The sequence below is a fragment of the Athene noctua genome, chromosome 23 (assembly GCF_965140245.1).
Source record: "Athene noctua chromosome 23, bAthNoc1.hap1.1, whole genome shotgun sequence".
Taxonomy (NCBI): domain Eukaryota; kingdom Metazoa; phylum Chordata; class Aves; order Strigiformes; family Strigidae; genus Athene; species Athene noctua.
The window spans coordinates 4382435-4398491 of NC_134059.1; the positions used below are offsets into that span (position 1 = coordinate 4382435).

General features: G+C 57.7%; 1 protein-coding gene across 1 annotated transcript; it reads right to left on the reverse strand.

Annotated features, from left to right (window-relative positions):
- Nucleotides 1-1987: 1987 nt before the first annotated feature.
- Nucleotides 1988-15465, reverse strand: DEF6 (DEF6 guanine nucleotide exchange factor). The gene is made up of 11 exons (XM_074925374.1): nucleotides 15335-15465; nucleotides 10117-10257; nucleotides 8353-8538; nucleotides 6263-6490; nucleotides 6031-6177; nucleotides 5734-5842; nucleotides 5260-5558; nucleotides 4618-4784; nucleotides 4212-4410; nucleotides 3131-3221; nucleotides 1988-2899 (listed from the first exon to the last, which is right to left on the reverse strand). The coding sequence occupies exons 1-11, from the start codon at nucleotides 15428-15430 to the stop codon at nucleotides 2688-2690; spliced, it is 1875 nt and encodes a 624-aa protein (XP_074781475.1). The 5' UTR covers nucleotides 15431-15465; the 3' UTR covers nucleotides 1988-2687.
- Between the last annotated feature and the right edge of the window lie 592 nt (nucleotides 15466-16057).

Below are 16057 nucleotides of genomic sequence, written 5' to 3' on the forward strand. Positions count from 1 at the left end.
CAGCTCTTCAAACGCTCACGCACATGATGTTACCCCACAGGAGACCCCCACGGGCGTGCAGACCCTGCTGGGATGGGAGTGGCAGAGAGCTGCTCTTTCCCGGTGCCTCCGTGAGGTTCCCCTTGTTGATCCTGCTGCAGGAGTTTACTGTTAGTTGGAGGTGCCGGCGCACGCGGGTGTTGTACATCAACTGCTGAGTGAGGTAAGCTCCAGCCCTCAGTTGGCCGCTCCGGGAGGGTGAGACAGATCCGGGCGCATCCAGACTTGGCGGCAGATCAAAGGCAGGTGCTGACACTGGTTCCGGCTGTTCCCTCCACGCCTGTCCTTGCCTGTGGCGATTAATGTGTAGCTTTCTGCTACATGGGAATTCAGCTCTCGGGAGCAAAAGCAACGCCCTGGTGAGCTGCTTTAAGGAGGGACAATGCAGTTGGTGACAAGTGATGCCACTATCACGGGCAGGGATGTGGCCCCGCGTCTCCTGGGGACGGTGCATGGGATGAGCCCCTGTGACAGGGCTGTGGCACGCAGACGGGTGGAGGCGGCCCTTTTCCTCCCTGCCTGGGTGTGGTGTGGCACCTACCTGTCCTGACGCCTGATCAGGGATGAGATTGAGCTAAACGAAGCTGACAAAGGAGGATGCTGTCTCCCATCAGTGCATTTCCACCCAGCCCATTTCCTTCCCAGTAGAGAGTGGTGATTGGCACCCTCCCTCTTCCTGCTCTGCCTGCGGACTGCACGGAGCAGCTTTGCCAGGGTCACCCTGGGAGGCTGCAGCCGTTCATATCGCGGCTCCCCTGCGCCTCGATGCAAGACAGAGCCCCCACCTCCGGTGCAATGTGTCGTGAAGGTCTCACTTGACCAAAAAACCTGCTCAGAGTAGCGGGATCCCACATCCATGTGGACCAATTGGGATGGCACAGGGCCAGGCAGGGCCCCCGCATCTGCATGGGGAGAGCACGAGGCTGTAGGGGCCACGCTGCTGCTTAGGACCACCCTCCTGCATCCCAGTGCGGTGGGGAGGAGGAGGAGAGGTGATGAACTTGACCTGCAGCCCCTGCAGGGCCGGGGCCACCATGGCCATCACCGCGAGGGCCACAGCCACACATGCCCTCCCTGTGCGTCAGCGAGGCTGTGTGGGACGGGGGCACGGGGCCACCCGGTCACCCTTACGGGCACACAGAGCCACTTTGTCCCCGGAGCAGCCACACTGCTCCACTGGCAGCTGTGGAAACAGCCTCTCTTGCAGTCAGGCACAATGAAAAATAATCATAAAAAAGAAACACTGTAAAAATTGGGAGGGGGGGAAGAGCTGTGTGAGCAAACGTTGAAAGCCGCATGAGTAGGAAATAGATTGTAATCTCCCTAACGAACTGCAGTTAATCAGCGTGAGCAACTGTGAACAGGGGTTTGACAAGTCTTGCTACCAGTGCCTGTTTCCAGAGGGGACCCTTACGTGATCGGGGGCTCTGTGCCCCCTACAATAAAGCCCCCAGAGTCACAGGTCAAGGGGACAGGATTTGAACAGAGGTGTGCTTGGACAAACTAATCCTGATGTTGGTGTGGGTTGGGGGGGGTTCTGCAGGGAAGTTTGCCAGCAGGCTTGGCTTTTGTTCTCAGTTTTTCAGGGAGCAAATTAGCTGGAGGAGACAGGCCAGGCCGGTGTTACTGCAGAGAGCTGCCACATCCACCGGCTCCCGGTTCGGGTGGCCCCTGGGACTTTTTGCTCTTGCCTTCTGCGGGCCTTGGGCCAGATCCTGAGCCAGGATTCCTGAAACAGGGAGTCCTGCAGTCTAAGGGCAAAAACCTAAATGAAGCCCAGAGCACTGTTACCTTCCTATACGAGCATTTAATTAACCATATAGAGGTGTTGGCCCTCCCAGACGTGACCTCTGTGGCAGCCCTGCCACTCAGAGGGAAGTTCATAATCTCTGGCCAGTTCCCCAGCATCCGTGTCCCTCTTGGCCCTCCAGACCATACCACAATCCACTGGTGGATCCTGATTTCTTTTAATGGGCTCTTGTCCACAGTGGGAATTAAAACCCTGCACTGCTGAGGAGGGAGGTCTGGTGCCTGCAGGGCCACAGACGTCTGGGGGAGGCCTGCAGGGCAGCGGCTCCAAAAGCTTTATTGCTTGTTGGTTTCTGCTAACATCTACGTGACTCCAGTGACTACCAACCACCTCCAGGGAATGCACGTGTTAGTTAAGGACACCCCAGCCTTTCTGTGGGGGCGGCGAGAAGGCACCGCTCAGTCTGCCCAGGCTTCCCTGGCAGCCGCTGTTGCAGAGCCACGCAGCCAGGGGCGCAGCAGAAGGGTTGCTGGTAGAAACCAAGGGGAAAACTGCAGCCCTGGGACAGGCAGTCCAGACCCACTGGTGGTTTTGGTTGTTTTTTGTTTTTTTTTCAGGCAGCGTAGAAAACCAGAGTCTGGGGAGTTGAGTTCAGGTCCCCCACCTGGGCAGCCCAGAGGAGACGACCCCACTGCCTTCTCCCCAACGTTGGGCTGTCTGAGGCTCCTGGCACGTCGTGGCTGCAGCCCTTCCCTGAAGAAAATGGGATCATCTCTGCCTTATATGTGGTCACCTATAGGCTCTGTGCTGGTCCCTGCTTGACTCCTGTATTGACTGTCCTCTTGGAGGGACGTGCTGGGCCCTGCAGTTCCCCGCTGGGCTCTGCCATCCTGCTGGGCTAGTTGGTGGGCTCTGTGGCCATGGTGTCTGCATCCGGAGACGGCGGCACACCGCTGTTCCCACCATTGCTCATGTTGTCCTTGCTGTTGTCCCTCATAGGGTCGTTGCCTTTGTCCTCCACTCTCTGCTTGAGTCTGAGGGAGGAATCTCTCCTGGAGAGAAGGGGTTGGTAGCCAGCAAAACCTCCTCCGCTCACATTTGTACGCTTGTCTGGGGACGGACAGAAAAAGAAAGTTGTTTACATGGGGTTCAAATTGACCTTTCAGCTAAGGAAAAGGTTGTAGGGGTCTCTCCTTGCTGGAGGTCTTTTCTCTGAAAGATGGGGGTCCTTCCAGCCTCTGGATGTCCTCAAAGAGGGGAGGATGGGTGGGATACTGGGCTCCTGCCCCAGCGTGGCCGTGCTCAGGAGGGGCAGGGAGGGTGTGATGACTGGTCTCCTACCTCCCGGCTCGATGGGGTGCATCAGGCGGTTCATCTGGACGTTCCAGTGCTTGACGTTGGTGCTGGCCTGTCGCAGTTTCCGCTGGGCTGCCTGGGAGGGGATGAGAGGGGTGAGCTGGCTGCCTGACAGCCCCCGACCCGGGACTACGAGCAGGAGCTTCCCTTCCCTGCTTAAGCCTGAATTGGAGGCTCCCTCTGGGATGGAGACCCAGCTCAGAATCACACAGAATCCCAGAATCATCTTGGTTGGAAAAGCCCTTGCAGCTCCTCCAGCCCAACCATGACCCTCACCCTGACCCTTCCCAACTCCCCCAGATCCCTCAGCGCTGGCTCAGCCCGACTCTTCAACCCCTCCAGGGATCCCGGGGACTCCCCCCTGCCCTGGGCAGCCCATTCCAACGCCCAACAGCCCCTTCTGCACAGAAATCCTTCCTAAGAGCCAGCCTGACCCTGCCCTGGGCAGCTTGAGGCCATTCCCTCGGGGCCTGGCGCTGGTTCCTTGGCTCCAGAGACTCATCCCCCCTCTCTGCCCCCTCCTGGCAGGGAGTTGCAGAGGGCCAGGAGGTCTCCCCTCAGCCTCCTCTTCTCCAGACTGAACCCCCCCAGTTCCCCCAGCCGCTCCCCAGCAGACCTGTGCTCCAGACCCTGCCCCAGCTCCGTTGCCCTTCTCTGGCCACGCTCGAGTCATTCAATGGCCTTTTTGGGGTGAGGGGCCCAAAACTGAACCCCCTCATCGAGGGGCGGCCTCACCAGTGCCCAGCACAGGGCTCAGATCCCTTCCCTGTCCCCGCTGGCCACGCCAGTGCTGGTACAAGCTCACCCTCCTCTAGGTCTTTTGCTCTTCCTCTGATCCTCCCCCCTCCACAAACTCCTACTATCGACATTACTCTGGACACCCCCCAGGGCAGGACACTGTATCACCTGTGCCTGTGCCTGGCACAGCTCAGAAAACCCCCGAGGCAATGCCAGCTTGGTCCCCAAAGCTGCTGGGTCCTCCCCAGTGTGGCGGTGACTCAGGGAGGGCTGGGAAGTCCCCTGGGGCTCACAGGGTGAAGGGATGTGGCACTGGTGGGATGCTCACCATGACGTCTTGGTCCACCCGCTGCCTGTTCACTCTCACTTCTTCCAGCTGCTTCTGTGCGTCTTCCAGACACTTGTTTTTGTTCTCCATCTCCTGCTTGAGGACTTGCTTCTCCAGCTGAGTTTTGATGATATATTCCTCTTGCTCCTCCTTCAGCTTCATCAGCTGCTTCAGCTTCTCCTCTTCCTCAGCCAGTAGCCTGTCAACGAAGAGCCAGAGGTGAGGACATCCCTCTGCCGCTTCATCCACCAGCTTCCCCCATCCCTGCTGGCATACTGGGAAACCACCAGCACACCCCAGTACCCCCGGGGAGCATCGCATTGCCCCAGGGAGCGTGTCCCCATGCCCAGCCACCGCCCTGGGAGCGGGACATGTCGAGGAGGAGCAGGGATGCCCTGGCCCTTACCTGGCCTGTGCGTATCTCACGGACTCCTCGTCCTGTCGCGCTTTCACCTCCTGCTGCAGGGCCTCCTGCAGACGCTCCTGCATGTCCTCCAGCTCCAGGATGCGCTTGCGCTGACGCTCTGCCTCTGCCTCCTTCAGCACCATCTCTGCCTGCATGGAGGCGCGAGCCTGCGGGAGGGAGAGGAGCCCTCAGCGCGGGCAGCTGCCAGACCCTCTTGTCCCCACATTCCTGGGGCCAGACGTCTGCCAGGCCAGCGAGAGCCCGCGCTGAAGCAAGACTGTTTCCCTGCTCAGGAGACACACCACGTCGTTTGGAGCCGGCGCTGGCTGCAAGGTCAGAAATGGGCTCCCTGGCCATCGGGGCGCTTGCCTCTCCACCCCGGGGCAGGTTGTCCTCAACTCCTGCTCCTTGGGTATCTCAAGCACAGCCTTGCTGACCCTTCTGTCCCTCATCCCCAGGTCACATACAGCCCCCGGGACCCCCAAGGTGCTGGGTGGCAGCAGCATTGTTGCAAGAGCGGGACGTGCTCCTGAAAACTCCTCCAAATCCCCTGGGCTGCCACGGGCAAGGGAAGGGGAAGGAAGCACCCACCCCACGAGTGACACAGCCCTGTGGCAGGGCACGCCAGGAGGATGCACCCACCTGCTCAGCCTCCTGCAGCTGGATCTCCAGGGTCCTCTGCATCTCCTCGTGCTGCTGCCTCCGCCGCTGCTCCTCTTCTTGCAGGAGTATCTCTGCCTGCCGCTGGGCCTCCTTGAGCAGCTCCAGCTCCTGCAGCTTCCTCTCCTTCTCCTCCTGGAGCTGCTTGAGCCGCTGCGTCTCCTCCTCTTTGGCCGCCTTGCGCTGCTCCCGTTGCTCCCGCTGCTCCCGTCGCTTCTGCTTCAGGTCTTTGTGCAGGGAGTTCTTGCCCTCGGCCTGCAGCCGGATGGCTGTCTGGATGGCTGGGGAGGGAAGGGGACAGTCAGTGGGGACATAGCGTTGACAACTGTCAATGTTAGGTTAAGGGTTGGACTACATGATCTTCAAGGTCTTTTCCAACCTAGATGATTCTGTGATTTTGTGACATGGCGGGGGGGCATGGGGAAGGTGGGGAGGGGGCACAGGGTGGGCACAGACCTAGTGTCCACTCCTGGCGCTGCCGGGTGTCGGAGGCGCTCATCTCATAGGTGCGGGACGAGGTCTTCACGCAGAACATGCACCTCTTCCCATCCCGGTCAGGCAGCACCTGCAGGGAGAGGACACAGGATGGCGTTACCCCCCGTACCCCACCTTGGCCTCGCTTCCTTCAGCCGTAGGACAGGCTCTCCTATGCTCATGGATGTGAAATTGTGTATTTTTGGGTTCTTCTTCCTGGGGTCTGAAGGGGATCTCCTGGGTCTCCTGTCCCCACGCTGAGCCTGGCCCGGGCCGTACCTCCACGCAGCAGTGCTTGTCCAGTGTGATGCTCCCCTTCTTCTCCTTCCGTTCCTCACTCATGTAGTAGGACAGGACACTGGGCTTCAGCGTGAACCACCGCTCCGACCAGTTCCTCCTCAGCTGGCCCTTCTTCCAGAGGTAGCCCTGTGCCCGAGAGACACGGGGATCAAAAACAGGGTGTGGGGGGCCAGGACGGGGTTTGTACCACAGGACATTGGGGGCTCCTTGCCTGTTTGAGCACATCCTCGATGACCTCCTGGTACACCTCCTCCACGGCCATGCTGACGGCCTCCTGCTCGATGCCTCGCAAGAACCGCCCCGAGTTCACCATGTCCAGGAACTGCCAGACCGTCAGCCCCCCCTGCCCCTGCTGCTCCTGGGACAGGTAGTCATCCAGCTCGCAGGAGTTCAGCTCCACGTTCATGGCTGTGCAGATCTTCTTCAGCAGATACTCCACCTGTGGGGACGGGGAACTCAGCGACGGGAAGAAGTGAGAGCTCACCTCACCCTGCCAACCGATTTTGGAGAGCCCAAGACCACATTTCTTTCCAGCCTGGAGAGGCAGGACCCTTATCCCAGAGGTATCACCTCTTCTGATGGTTGATGGTCATGGCCAAGGTGTTCCAGACATCAGGCAGGCTTGGGAGCTCGACGCTGGGTTAGAGCCTGACTGCTGCTGGGAGGTTTTAATCTCTTGCTGGGCTTTTAACCACAAGGCTGAGATGTTTTGGCCTTGTTTGTCTGCAGCATGAGAAAACTCTGCACAAATCAAGTGCCTGAAGGAGCCCAGACCAACGCTGCTGTCCCCACACCCAGCCAGCAAGGCAGGTGGCTCAGACCACGGCCCTGACCTCAGCACCCTCCAGCCTCCAGGTGACGTTGTAAAAACCCTGAGGGGGGAGCAGGGGAAGAGGTCCCTATGGAGGAGATGAACGTCGTTTTGAAAATGTAAATAAATAGCTTTAAAAAAAGAGCTAAGATGGTTGACATGATGTTGGGAAGACTTATTTCAGCTCAAGTTTTGCTGCCAGCTCTCTACCCACGATCTAGGGACCGAGGAGGGTGGGTGACTGCTGAGAGCCACGGGGAAAGGGGAAACATGGCAGAGTGCCCGCACCCAGCTTAATTTTTTTTACATCGTGTAACTAGGAGAAGGGAAAGAAATTAATGGAGGTTTGGGTGGGTTTTTTTTGTTTTTTGTTTTTTTTCCCAAGCTCAGCCCCGTGAGCAGAAAGATGATTCAGTTTGTCATGGTCTGGGGAACAGGAAACACCTCTCTTGGGGAGCAGGAAGTGCGGTCACCCTCCTACGTCTGCGCAGCACTGCGTTTCTCATCTTTTTTTGACTTTTTTTTTTTTTTTTTTCTTTTCTGCTGATCTAAGGAGGTCGATGGTGTAGAAGCAGAAGGCAGCTGCTTGCCCAGCTGAGCTCCTCCTGGTGAGGCCGCCCTTGGCTTCTGAGCTTGTTCCTCCTCCCCAGATCTGCTCCCAAACCATGGGGGTTTGAGCTGACCCTCAGAAAAGGGAGAACCTCCCCCTCCAAATGCTGGGTGGAATTTGGAGATTACTGCCAGCAGCTTTGCAGGGCAGCCAGGACAACCTCACTCTTAATTCTCTGGATCCTGGGTAGGGGGTGAGCATCTGGTGGGAGTGGGCACGGTGAGGGACAACTGGGTCTGCTCTGCCATCGCCTTCGTGGTGGCACAGGCTGAGAGCAGCCCGAGGGACATGGCCCCGTCCAGCGTGGCAGCAATTTCATGGGGAACAACCTCCCATTGCACCAGACTTCAAGGGTTTCTTGTCGTCTTCTCTTTCTCCCCCGTGAAAATCAGGAGGAGACCTCCACCACTGTGCTCAAGTCAATCCTTGGGTGAGATGGAAGGGCTTTAGGCCAGGGACCAGCCCCAGGAGGAGCTGAGCTGCGGATGCTCCTTGGCTGGGGCTCTGAGAACTGGCACATTCATTTCACACCAGGCAAAAGAGCTCGTTCGTGTAGGCTTCGACCACAGAAGACCACTGTGAGCCCCCACCTCATCCTCCAAGACATCTCTACTTGAGAGGCTTCAGCATTTCGGAGGTGTCATCCCAGCAGCTCCCAGGTCACCCCCCTCTCCCTGGGCATAGCGGGGGGTGCCCAGGGCAGACAGCCCCCTCCTCCTCCCACCCCTGATCTCTCACACCCTGGAGTGCCCCATCTTGCCGGATGTGGTGGAACATGCGAGGAAGCGATAACGGGATGTGTCACCCCCAAGGGGAGCTCTGCCAGCGCGCAGAGCCCTGGGAGGACGGGGATGGGCGCCGGGGGAGAGGCAGGTCCTACCTCGTCTGGCACCATGACGAGAGGGTATTTGTCTTCGGAGAGAAAGTTGAAGAGACACCAGAGCTTGAAGGCATCTTGGTGGGATACAACACTGTTCCCGTTCCGGTCAGGCTTGTAATTCTTCTTCGCTGTCAGGGTCCAGCAGAGCTCATCAAAGTTTTCTTTGACAAAAGCACCTTCCTCCACCTGTGGGCAGGAGTCGGGGGGGTGAGCATGGTGCTGCAGGGGTACAGATGGGGGCTCTGGGGGGGAAGTGCTGGAGGGAAGAAACCCTCACCCCTGAAATCTGTCCCTGCCGATGGGAAGCAGGGGGTGATTGATACGTGTGACCCACAACAACTAGAGTGTAAGTGGGCACTGCCCCCTGATGCCAGAGCATGTGTCCCCAGCACAGGTCCCTTACACAGGTCACCAAAGTGTCCTGGCCTGTGGAGAAGATGCTACGGGACCGCTGCAGCACCAGGGCACTGCGGCAAGGCCATGGTGGCTCAGCCACGTCCTGCCGGGCTTTGGAGCCCCAGCAGGAACCCAGTGGTGAAGCCCGTGCAGCATTGTGTGGTGCTCTCCAAGCCCACCTCCCCAGTGGCTTTGGGTTATTCTTGTATCCCATTTGACCATAAAGAGGAACTGGGGCTCAGCAAAGGGAAGCGGTGGCCCACGGGCAGGCAGCAGCGGAGGCAGGAACGATACCTCCATCAACCTCAGCTCCGCTGCCTGTCCATGAGCTTCTGTGACCGCTTGCCCAGCATTGTGAGCCGCTTCTCACAGCAGTTTTGCTGTGGCATCGGTGAACTGTGATGGGGACCAAAGGAGCTGGACCACATCTGTCTGCTCCATCCCAGCTCCGTGAGCCACATGACGCCAGCATGAGGGCAAACGGCAGCCTGCAGCGGCAGAGCTCAAGAAAAACCTTTGGGTGGCAGAAAGCCGAAAGCCTCTCTTACTAGGAAAACCCACTTCCCTTCTCAGGCTGTCTTGGATTTTATTAGCCATGGCGAAAACAGAAGAAGGGGGTTTAAAAGACATGTCCCAAAGAACCACATGGGAAAGTGGAAGGATTTTGGCCGCTCTGTGACAAGGAGATTGGGCTGGGCTGAGCCTGGGCAGCTGCCTGCCCCAGGCAGAGGGAGCTGGGGAAGGCTCTGCCCTCGATCGCTGCAGACCAGATCCCCTGGGCCAGGCTGGGCAGTGTCTGACCACCTCAGGGCAAGGCAAAGACCGGCACAGAGACGGCTATGGAGCACCGCACGCCGGGGAGAGGATGGCTCGGCCCTGGGGAAGTGGCAAGGGAGGGAAGGGTTACAGCTCCGGGCCCCCCCTTTTTTTTCGAGCACACAGTGGAAGAAAGCTGTCAGTCATTTTTCCTCTCAGAAACGAGCACCCAGCCACAGAGTCTCACTGAGCCAAACAAAGATGCCTTTGAGCCACATGGAAAAAAGGGAGAAAGCCCCTGCCCACCCCAACCTCTGCTCCTGCCCCGCCACCTCATCCTCCTCCCTCTCCTCTTTGCCCAAATGAGGTCACACCTCCAATTTGAACAGTGGGGGAGAGGAAAAGGGGCTGATTTCTCTCTCTGAGCCCTTTACGAAATGTGGGCAGAGATGCACCTCCATCCAGAGCCTTAACGGAAAGGGCCAGCTTCATCCTTGCCAAGGAGACATTATTAAACATTTCTCACTCGTTTTGGCATTCACCTGAGTGCTCCCCAACTCTCTGTATCCTTTTTCCACGCAGGAGGTGGGGGGTGATGGCCAAGGGGCTCACCTTATCCAGGATGTACTTGTTGAGGTACGGCATGTAACCCTGGCTGGACACCGGCCCGTCGTCGTCATCGCGGAAATGTTCTTCCAGCGCCACGGGATCGTGGGGGATGCACAGCACCGTGTACAGGTTGTGAGACAGCACCTGCCCGAGCACGAGAGACGGGGAGAAGGTGAACAACCTCCAATCCTGCCCCAGCACACCCCCACAGGGCCACCCACCCACCCGGGGACCGTGCCCTGCCCAGCATCACCTCCCTGCAGCCACAGCATCAAGGCACAGTTTGGGTTATTCCTTAAATTTAGAGAATCATTTAGAAACAGGCAAAAATTTAGGATTTTTCCACATTTGTTTCTTTTTTTTCTTGGCGCATAGGGAACTTTTTTTTATAAAAAGGGGCCGTTTCAAACATTACAGAGCAAACAGGACATGCTTTGATCTAGAAAAGATGATAAGCCACCCCAAGCCATGCTGTTTGGCAGCTGCCCCTAACAATTTCTTGAAAACATAACTAACGATGGCGCCCAGCCTGGCAGCAGTTGCTTTTTGCCAGTGGGGCATAGAAAGACGCAAAGATGAAAATAAGAAAAGATCTGTAAGAAACTAAGAAAAGTTTTTGTCTGGAACGGAAGCAGACAATGGAGATCTGGAGACATACCATCTCCAGACGTCTGCGAGCGTCACCAAGCAGCCCATTTTTGTTCAAATGCCCCAAAACAAAGCATGTTTTGAAGCTCCCAAATTTCCCACGTGCTGGAAAGCCCACACCGCTGCCGGGCCAGCGGCCAGCGCCCGGAGCAAGGCTGCCCATGAGCACAACCAGCATCTCCAGCTCCTGATGCCAGCCAGGCGGTTGTCTCCTTGTCTTTACATCCCAGCAAGCAGGAGATGGTTAAATGAGCGTCCCAAACTGATGCTGTCCCATCGCACCAGGGTTTGCAGATGCAGCTTGCCAAGGTTTCAAGAGAAGGGCTGGAGGAGATGCTGTGCAGCATCCCCGCTCCTCTCTGAGCAGGGCTGGAAATTTCCTCCCAGCCAGAGAGGAGCCGCCGGAGGCCATGCCGGCTGCTGCAGCTGGAGTCGGTTCTTGTTCAACCAGATTTTCTTTCTCTTTTTCACCCTCCAGACCGATGCTATCAGCAGGACTCCACCCTGCACTCAAACTCACACACAGAGCGGGCTGTAGCCCTGAGCGCTGCTGCTATGGCTGCACCTTTTGGGGTTCAGTGCAGCCTGGGGGTCCGCACAGGGGTGGGGGGGGCTGGAAACACCCTGGGCATCCTCTGGGATGACTAACAGATCTGTCAGGATGGATTGAAAGTTTGGGAATCGCATCCCATTCTCCGTTTTCAATATGGGGTCTCGCCCCCATGCCTCGCACCTCCTCTCACAGCACCCCAAAAAACCCTGGGGGGCCTCGCATGTGCCCCCGGCCATGGCTGGCACCCTGAACCCCTCCATTTGCCCCAGCACACTGTGAACTCGCCGGAGCGGTCACCTACAAAATGAAAGCGGGACAGGGAGGGGAGGAAATCCCCTGCCAGGCTGACATGGGGTGCGTGGGGCCGGGGCTGCCCCAACCCCTTGGAGAGAGGAGAGGTGGGAAACCACCACCCGGGCTGTGAAAAGAGAGATAAGAAGGGAAAATAACAGGGGGGAGAAGGGAAGGGATGCTCTGAGAGTGGTTTGGTGACACAACCTTTCTCCAGCAGCGTGCAGGGGATGGCTGGCGGCGGGACAAAGGTCTGCCCAACACCCCCTGAGCACCCCAGATCCCTTTGGGCACCAGCCCTGATGCTGTTCTCCACCCTCTCCCCGGGTCTCCTGTCCCCCCTCACCCCCTACTCCCACCTCCTGCAGCTGTTGCAACGCCAGCCAGAGCGGGGGGTGGAATATTTAACGCGGCTGGAGAATGGCAGCCCCTCTTCTCCTGCCCTGTGGGAGAAGGCGGGGGTGATGCCAGGGCTGGGGGTGACCTTTTGGGCTGAAGCCTGGCTCCCCCTGAAACACAAATGGCCCAGTGGGTGGGAATGGGAGGGAAATCGGGGCTCCTGCATCCTGCAGAGAACATGGCTGTGGCCTCAGTTTCCCCATTTTCAAGCAGACTGGCCCTGCTGAGGAAATCAAAGCTTCCCCAGAGCTGGGGGTGCAGGCAGTCCTGTCCCAGGGGACCCCCAGCACCCGGAGCCTTTGCCAGCACTGAGGGTCCCTTGAGCTGCCCATTTTCTGCAGCGAGGAGGACACGAGGGGGGACACTGCCCCATCAGCCAGGACCTCTCGGCTCAAGCCCAGCCCCAGGACCATCAGCTCCTGACCTTGGGGAAGGTCTTTTTCCCCCTGCTTGAATATATTAGCTGCTCTCAGACCTCTTACTGGTCAAACTGGGACCCGCTGGCCTGTGCTTTTTGTGCACGCAACAAGCACAGGCACTTTCAGTTCAAGCCAGGTGCCTCCCCCTGCCCCTGGGGGTGCTCCATAAAGCAGCTGTGCTGTGCTGACCCAGCCCAGCCAGGCACGGCTTATACCCAGAGACCCACACGGGTTAAGGGCTCTTTCTCCAAAAACAAGCAAGAGCCACCTCCCTGCCATGTGCACCCCAAGTCTGCAACCCCACGCAGCGGGCGGGGGATCCCTGTGCCCCCCAACACACATTCAAACCACTCGCCTGTCCCCCCCACCTCTTCCTCCCCGCTCCCCAGGGATTTTGCTGTAGTGAGGAGCCCCAGGAGCCCCAGCTCTGTGCTACAAACCGCCCTCTCCCTCCCAACGGGGACAGCAGCGAAGCAGATGCTGAAAAGCACCAGGACGGTGCTCGGTGGCTCCCAGCCACTGCCCCAGCTGGCCACGGCCACCCCAAAGGGCTCAGCTCTGCTCTGCCTGCGGGAGCCACATCCCACATCCCATCCAGCATCCGCGGAGATGAGGAGCAGCTCCCCCAGGGAGGATGCGACAGCACAGAGAGGGGAAAAGCTCATTCAAGAGCAGGGCTAGTGCGTGCCCAGGCTGGGAACAAAACTACCCGACATCTCTTGATGTGTAGCACTCAACCCAAGACTGTCTTTCCTTCCTGTGCAGATACACACCTACACTCACATATACATATGCACCACGCTTGCTTGCATAGGAGTGTCCATGCAAAGAACTCAACTGCCGAACCCAACGGCTTCCCACAGCTTCGCCATCACGCTTTGAAACGCTGCTAAATCTACTTATGCAACTGGCTGGAGAGAAATTGGAGGAGTTAAGCACCCAGCTCCTGCCGGCACGCTGCTCTTCTACCAGCAAAATCCCACCCCAGCTCCTGGGGCAAGTTTTGTAGGTGCTCATTTTTGCATTTGTAGGTGCAAATGCTGTGAACGGCGGCGTTTCTCCCACCCTTGTTCAAGACCCTTCTTGCAGCAACACGCCTGGGTGAGGGAGCAGAGCACAGCCTGGCTCGCAGAACCCGGGAGGAGTTTTGGAGAGGCCACGGCCACTGCGGCTTTAACACGTTATTGCTCAGACCTGCGAGACCCTGGATTTCTTCTGCCCTGAACGAACAGAAACGCCGCTGCTGGCTTGTGTGGGCTGGGGCAAACCTGAGCCAGCGTTCGGCACCAATGGGGGATGGAAACGAGCTCTCCTCAGCCTCGAGGCGGGTGGAAAATTATCCAGAGTTGAGCTTCAACTGCGCAGCCCGACCCGCCGCCGTCCTGTCCTGTCGCTGAAGACGGGTGGAAAAACAGCGAGGGGTGAATCTCCCTTCCCCTCTGAAATGTCACCTTGGGCAAAGCCACCGCGGAGACACCGTCGCCAGCGTCCTCATAGCCCCTGCATGAGGGTTTGCAGCTCCCCCCCCCGCCCTGCACAAACTCTCTAGGAAATTGCCGTTAAAATTAGGGTCTCTGCGGCCTCAGCATCGTCACTGGCAGTAAAGCTCTCACAAGAGAAGTGTTGCACGTGTTCACACCAGCACTTTTGGGCTGGCAGCGCGCCTGGGCTGGGCTCAGGACCCAGACCCTGGGTGCAGAGGATGCTGTGAAGGGAGAACAGCACCTTCCCGGGGATTAGCGAGGGGAATTAGGCTCTGGCCTACTTTGGGATTTTCCTTAATTCCATTAGAAATTTCTACAGTTTTAAGTAGGTGAGCGTGCCTCACAGGGCACACATAGTTTCTGAGGAGCAGCTGAAGGCTCTCGGCTGCAAAGGCAGCAGCTGAGCAGGAGAAACCTGGCTCCTGCTGCTTCTTCTCTGGACCCCTACACACAAAACTCTTAATTTTTTGGACAAAACATGCCCCCATTGCCAAGCCCAGCACCTTCCCTGCAGTCTGTCCCGGGGGAAGCCCTATAAAGTAGAGGAATAGAGGAAAAGAGGTTTCTTTGCAGCGTTTCACAACTCATCTCGCAGCTGCCAAGCCCTGACGCAACACCTCTTGGTGTTTTGCATGTTTCTAGCACAGGTCTTTCCTCTGCATCACAGCCCCCTGCTCCAACCAGCATTTCCAACCCTGGCGCCAGCCTAAAAAAACACAATGGGACACTTACATGGCCACAAAAAGGAGTCCCACCATTTGCAAAGGGGGGGAAAAAAAAAAATTAAAAAATCAACAATTATTGTCGAAGCCAATGTGCAACCTGGCAGATTCAACCCGACCCTGTCCCGGAGGCAGACAAAAAGGTTTTTAAAGCCATGACGAAAGGCTGAACTCAGGAGCTTTCTGCAAAGCTGCTAAGGGAGTAGGGGAGAGGGGAAAGCAGAGATTTTTTTTTTTTTTTTTTTGAAGTGCTGTGTTATTTCTGGCCAGACCGCTGAGGAGTTTTAGTTTAAAAAATGGTCTGTCTCTACCTACCGACCCGCTGGCTGAACAGGAAGCAGAAATGCAGGTGCTCTGGCAAGCAAGAAAATCTAAACTGAGTTTGGGCTGTTCGTTGGGCATAAAAAGCATAAGAAACTGAAAACAACTGGAAATTAGATTTCTCCTCATGTTCACCTAGAAAATACATCCGAGCATTAACTCTCCCCCTGCTTCTTTTTAGAAGGAAACAAGGCAGAGAGGGAGAACTTCCCCACAACCAGCACGAAGGCGACAGCAAAGTCTTACCAATCTTAATATTTAACAATTCCTCGGTGGAAAGGCAGGGGGGATGCCAAGCATCCCTGGGCCCGCTCTGCCCCTCGCAGCCCACCCACCCCAGCCCCACGCCGGGGCCATCTGATCCTCCCCCCGCCGGGGACTCACTTTGAGCTGGGATTTGGAGACCTTGCCGCTCTTCTCCACGTCCAGGGCGGTGAAGGCGTACCAGATGGACTTGAGGAGCTCCGCTCGCAGGTCCATGGCTACAGGCAGCGAGGGCAGAGGCGGCTCTGTCGAGGCCGAGGATCCGGTTCCAGGAAACCGCCTGCCTCAACAGCCCTGGGCGTCGGGGGACGCGCGAAGCTGGAGCGCCATCTGCTTGGGCACAGCCCGGGGGAGCCCACGGGCAACACCTCAGCCCCACGGGCCGTGGGGTGCAGGTCTTCCCCCCTCCCTTCTCCCCACCATGGCCAGATCACCCTCCCCACGCAGGGAAGCACAGGCTCACCGTGCAGGACGGGGATTCGTAACCCTTTGCTAGCTCAGCCTCGAGATCAAAAGCTTTTTTCAGCATTTGTGTTGCGTGAAATCCCCTCCCCGACTCAAAACTGAGCTTCCTCTTCTGGGATTCTTTCCCCCACAGCAGCGGGAGCGTGGGCCGTGCCCCTTGGAAAAGCTCCAGCCCTGCCTGTTTTGGGATCGGTCGCACCAAGCGGAGATCCCTCTCGCCGCAGCCCTCCCGGGTTATGCCCGTTCCTTGCCTGCAGAAACCTCTGCAAACTCATGTGCAGCCAAAAAAGAAACCATCTGAGCGCTGGGAGCCTGCGCCAGCCCTAGGTTTAGGGTTGGATTCGATGATCTTAAAGGTCTTTTCCAACCTCAGTGACT

Excerpts from the sequence above, each read along its gene's own strand:
- DEF6 (XM_074925374.1), bottom strand. The coding sequence starts at position 15,430 with ATGGACCTGCGAGCGGAGCTCCTCAAGTCCATCTGGTACGCCTTCACC. Across the intron at positions 5,559-5,733 it reads GCGCCAGGAGTGGACACTAG|CCATCCAGACAGCCATCCGG; the intron begins GTCTGTGCCCAC and ends TTCCCTCCCCAG. Across the intron at positions 2,900-3,130 it reads GCACCCCATCGAGCCGGGAG|ACAAGCGTACAAATGTGAGC; the intron begins GTAGGAGACCAG and ends GTCCGTCCCCAG.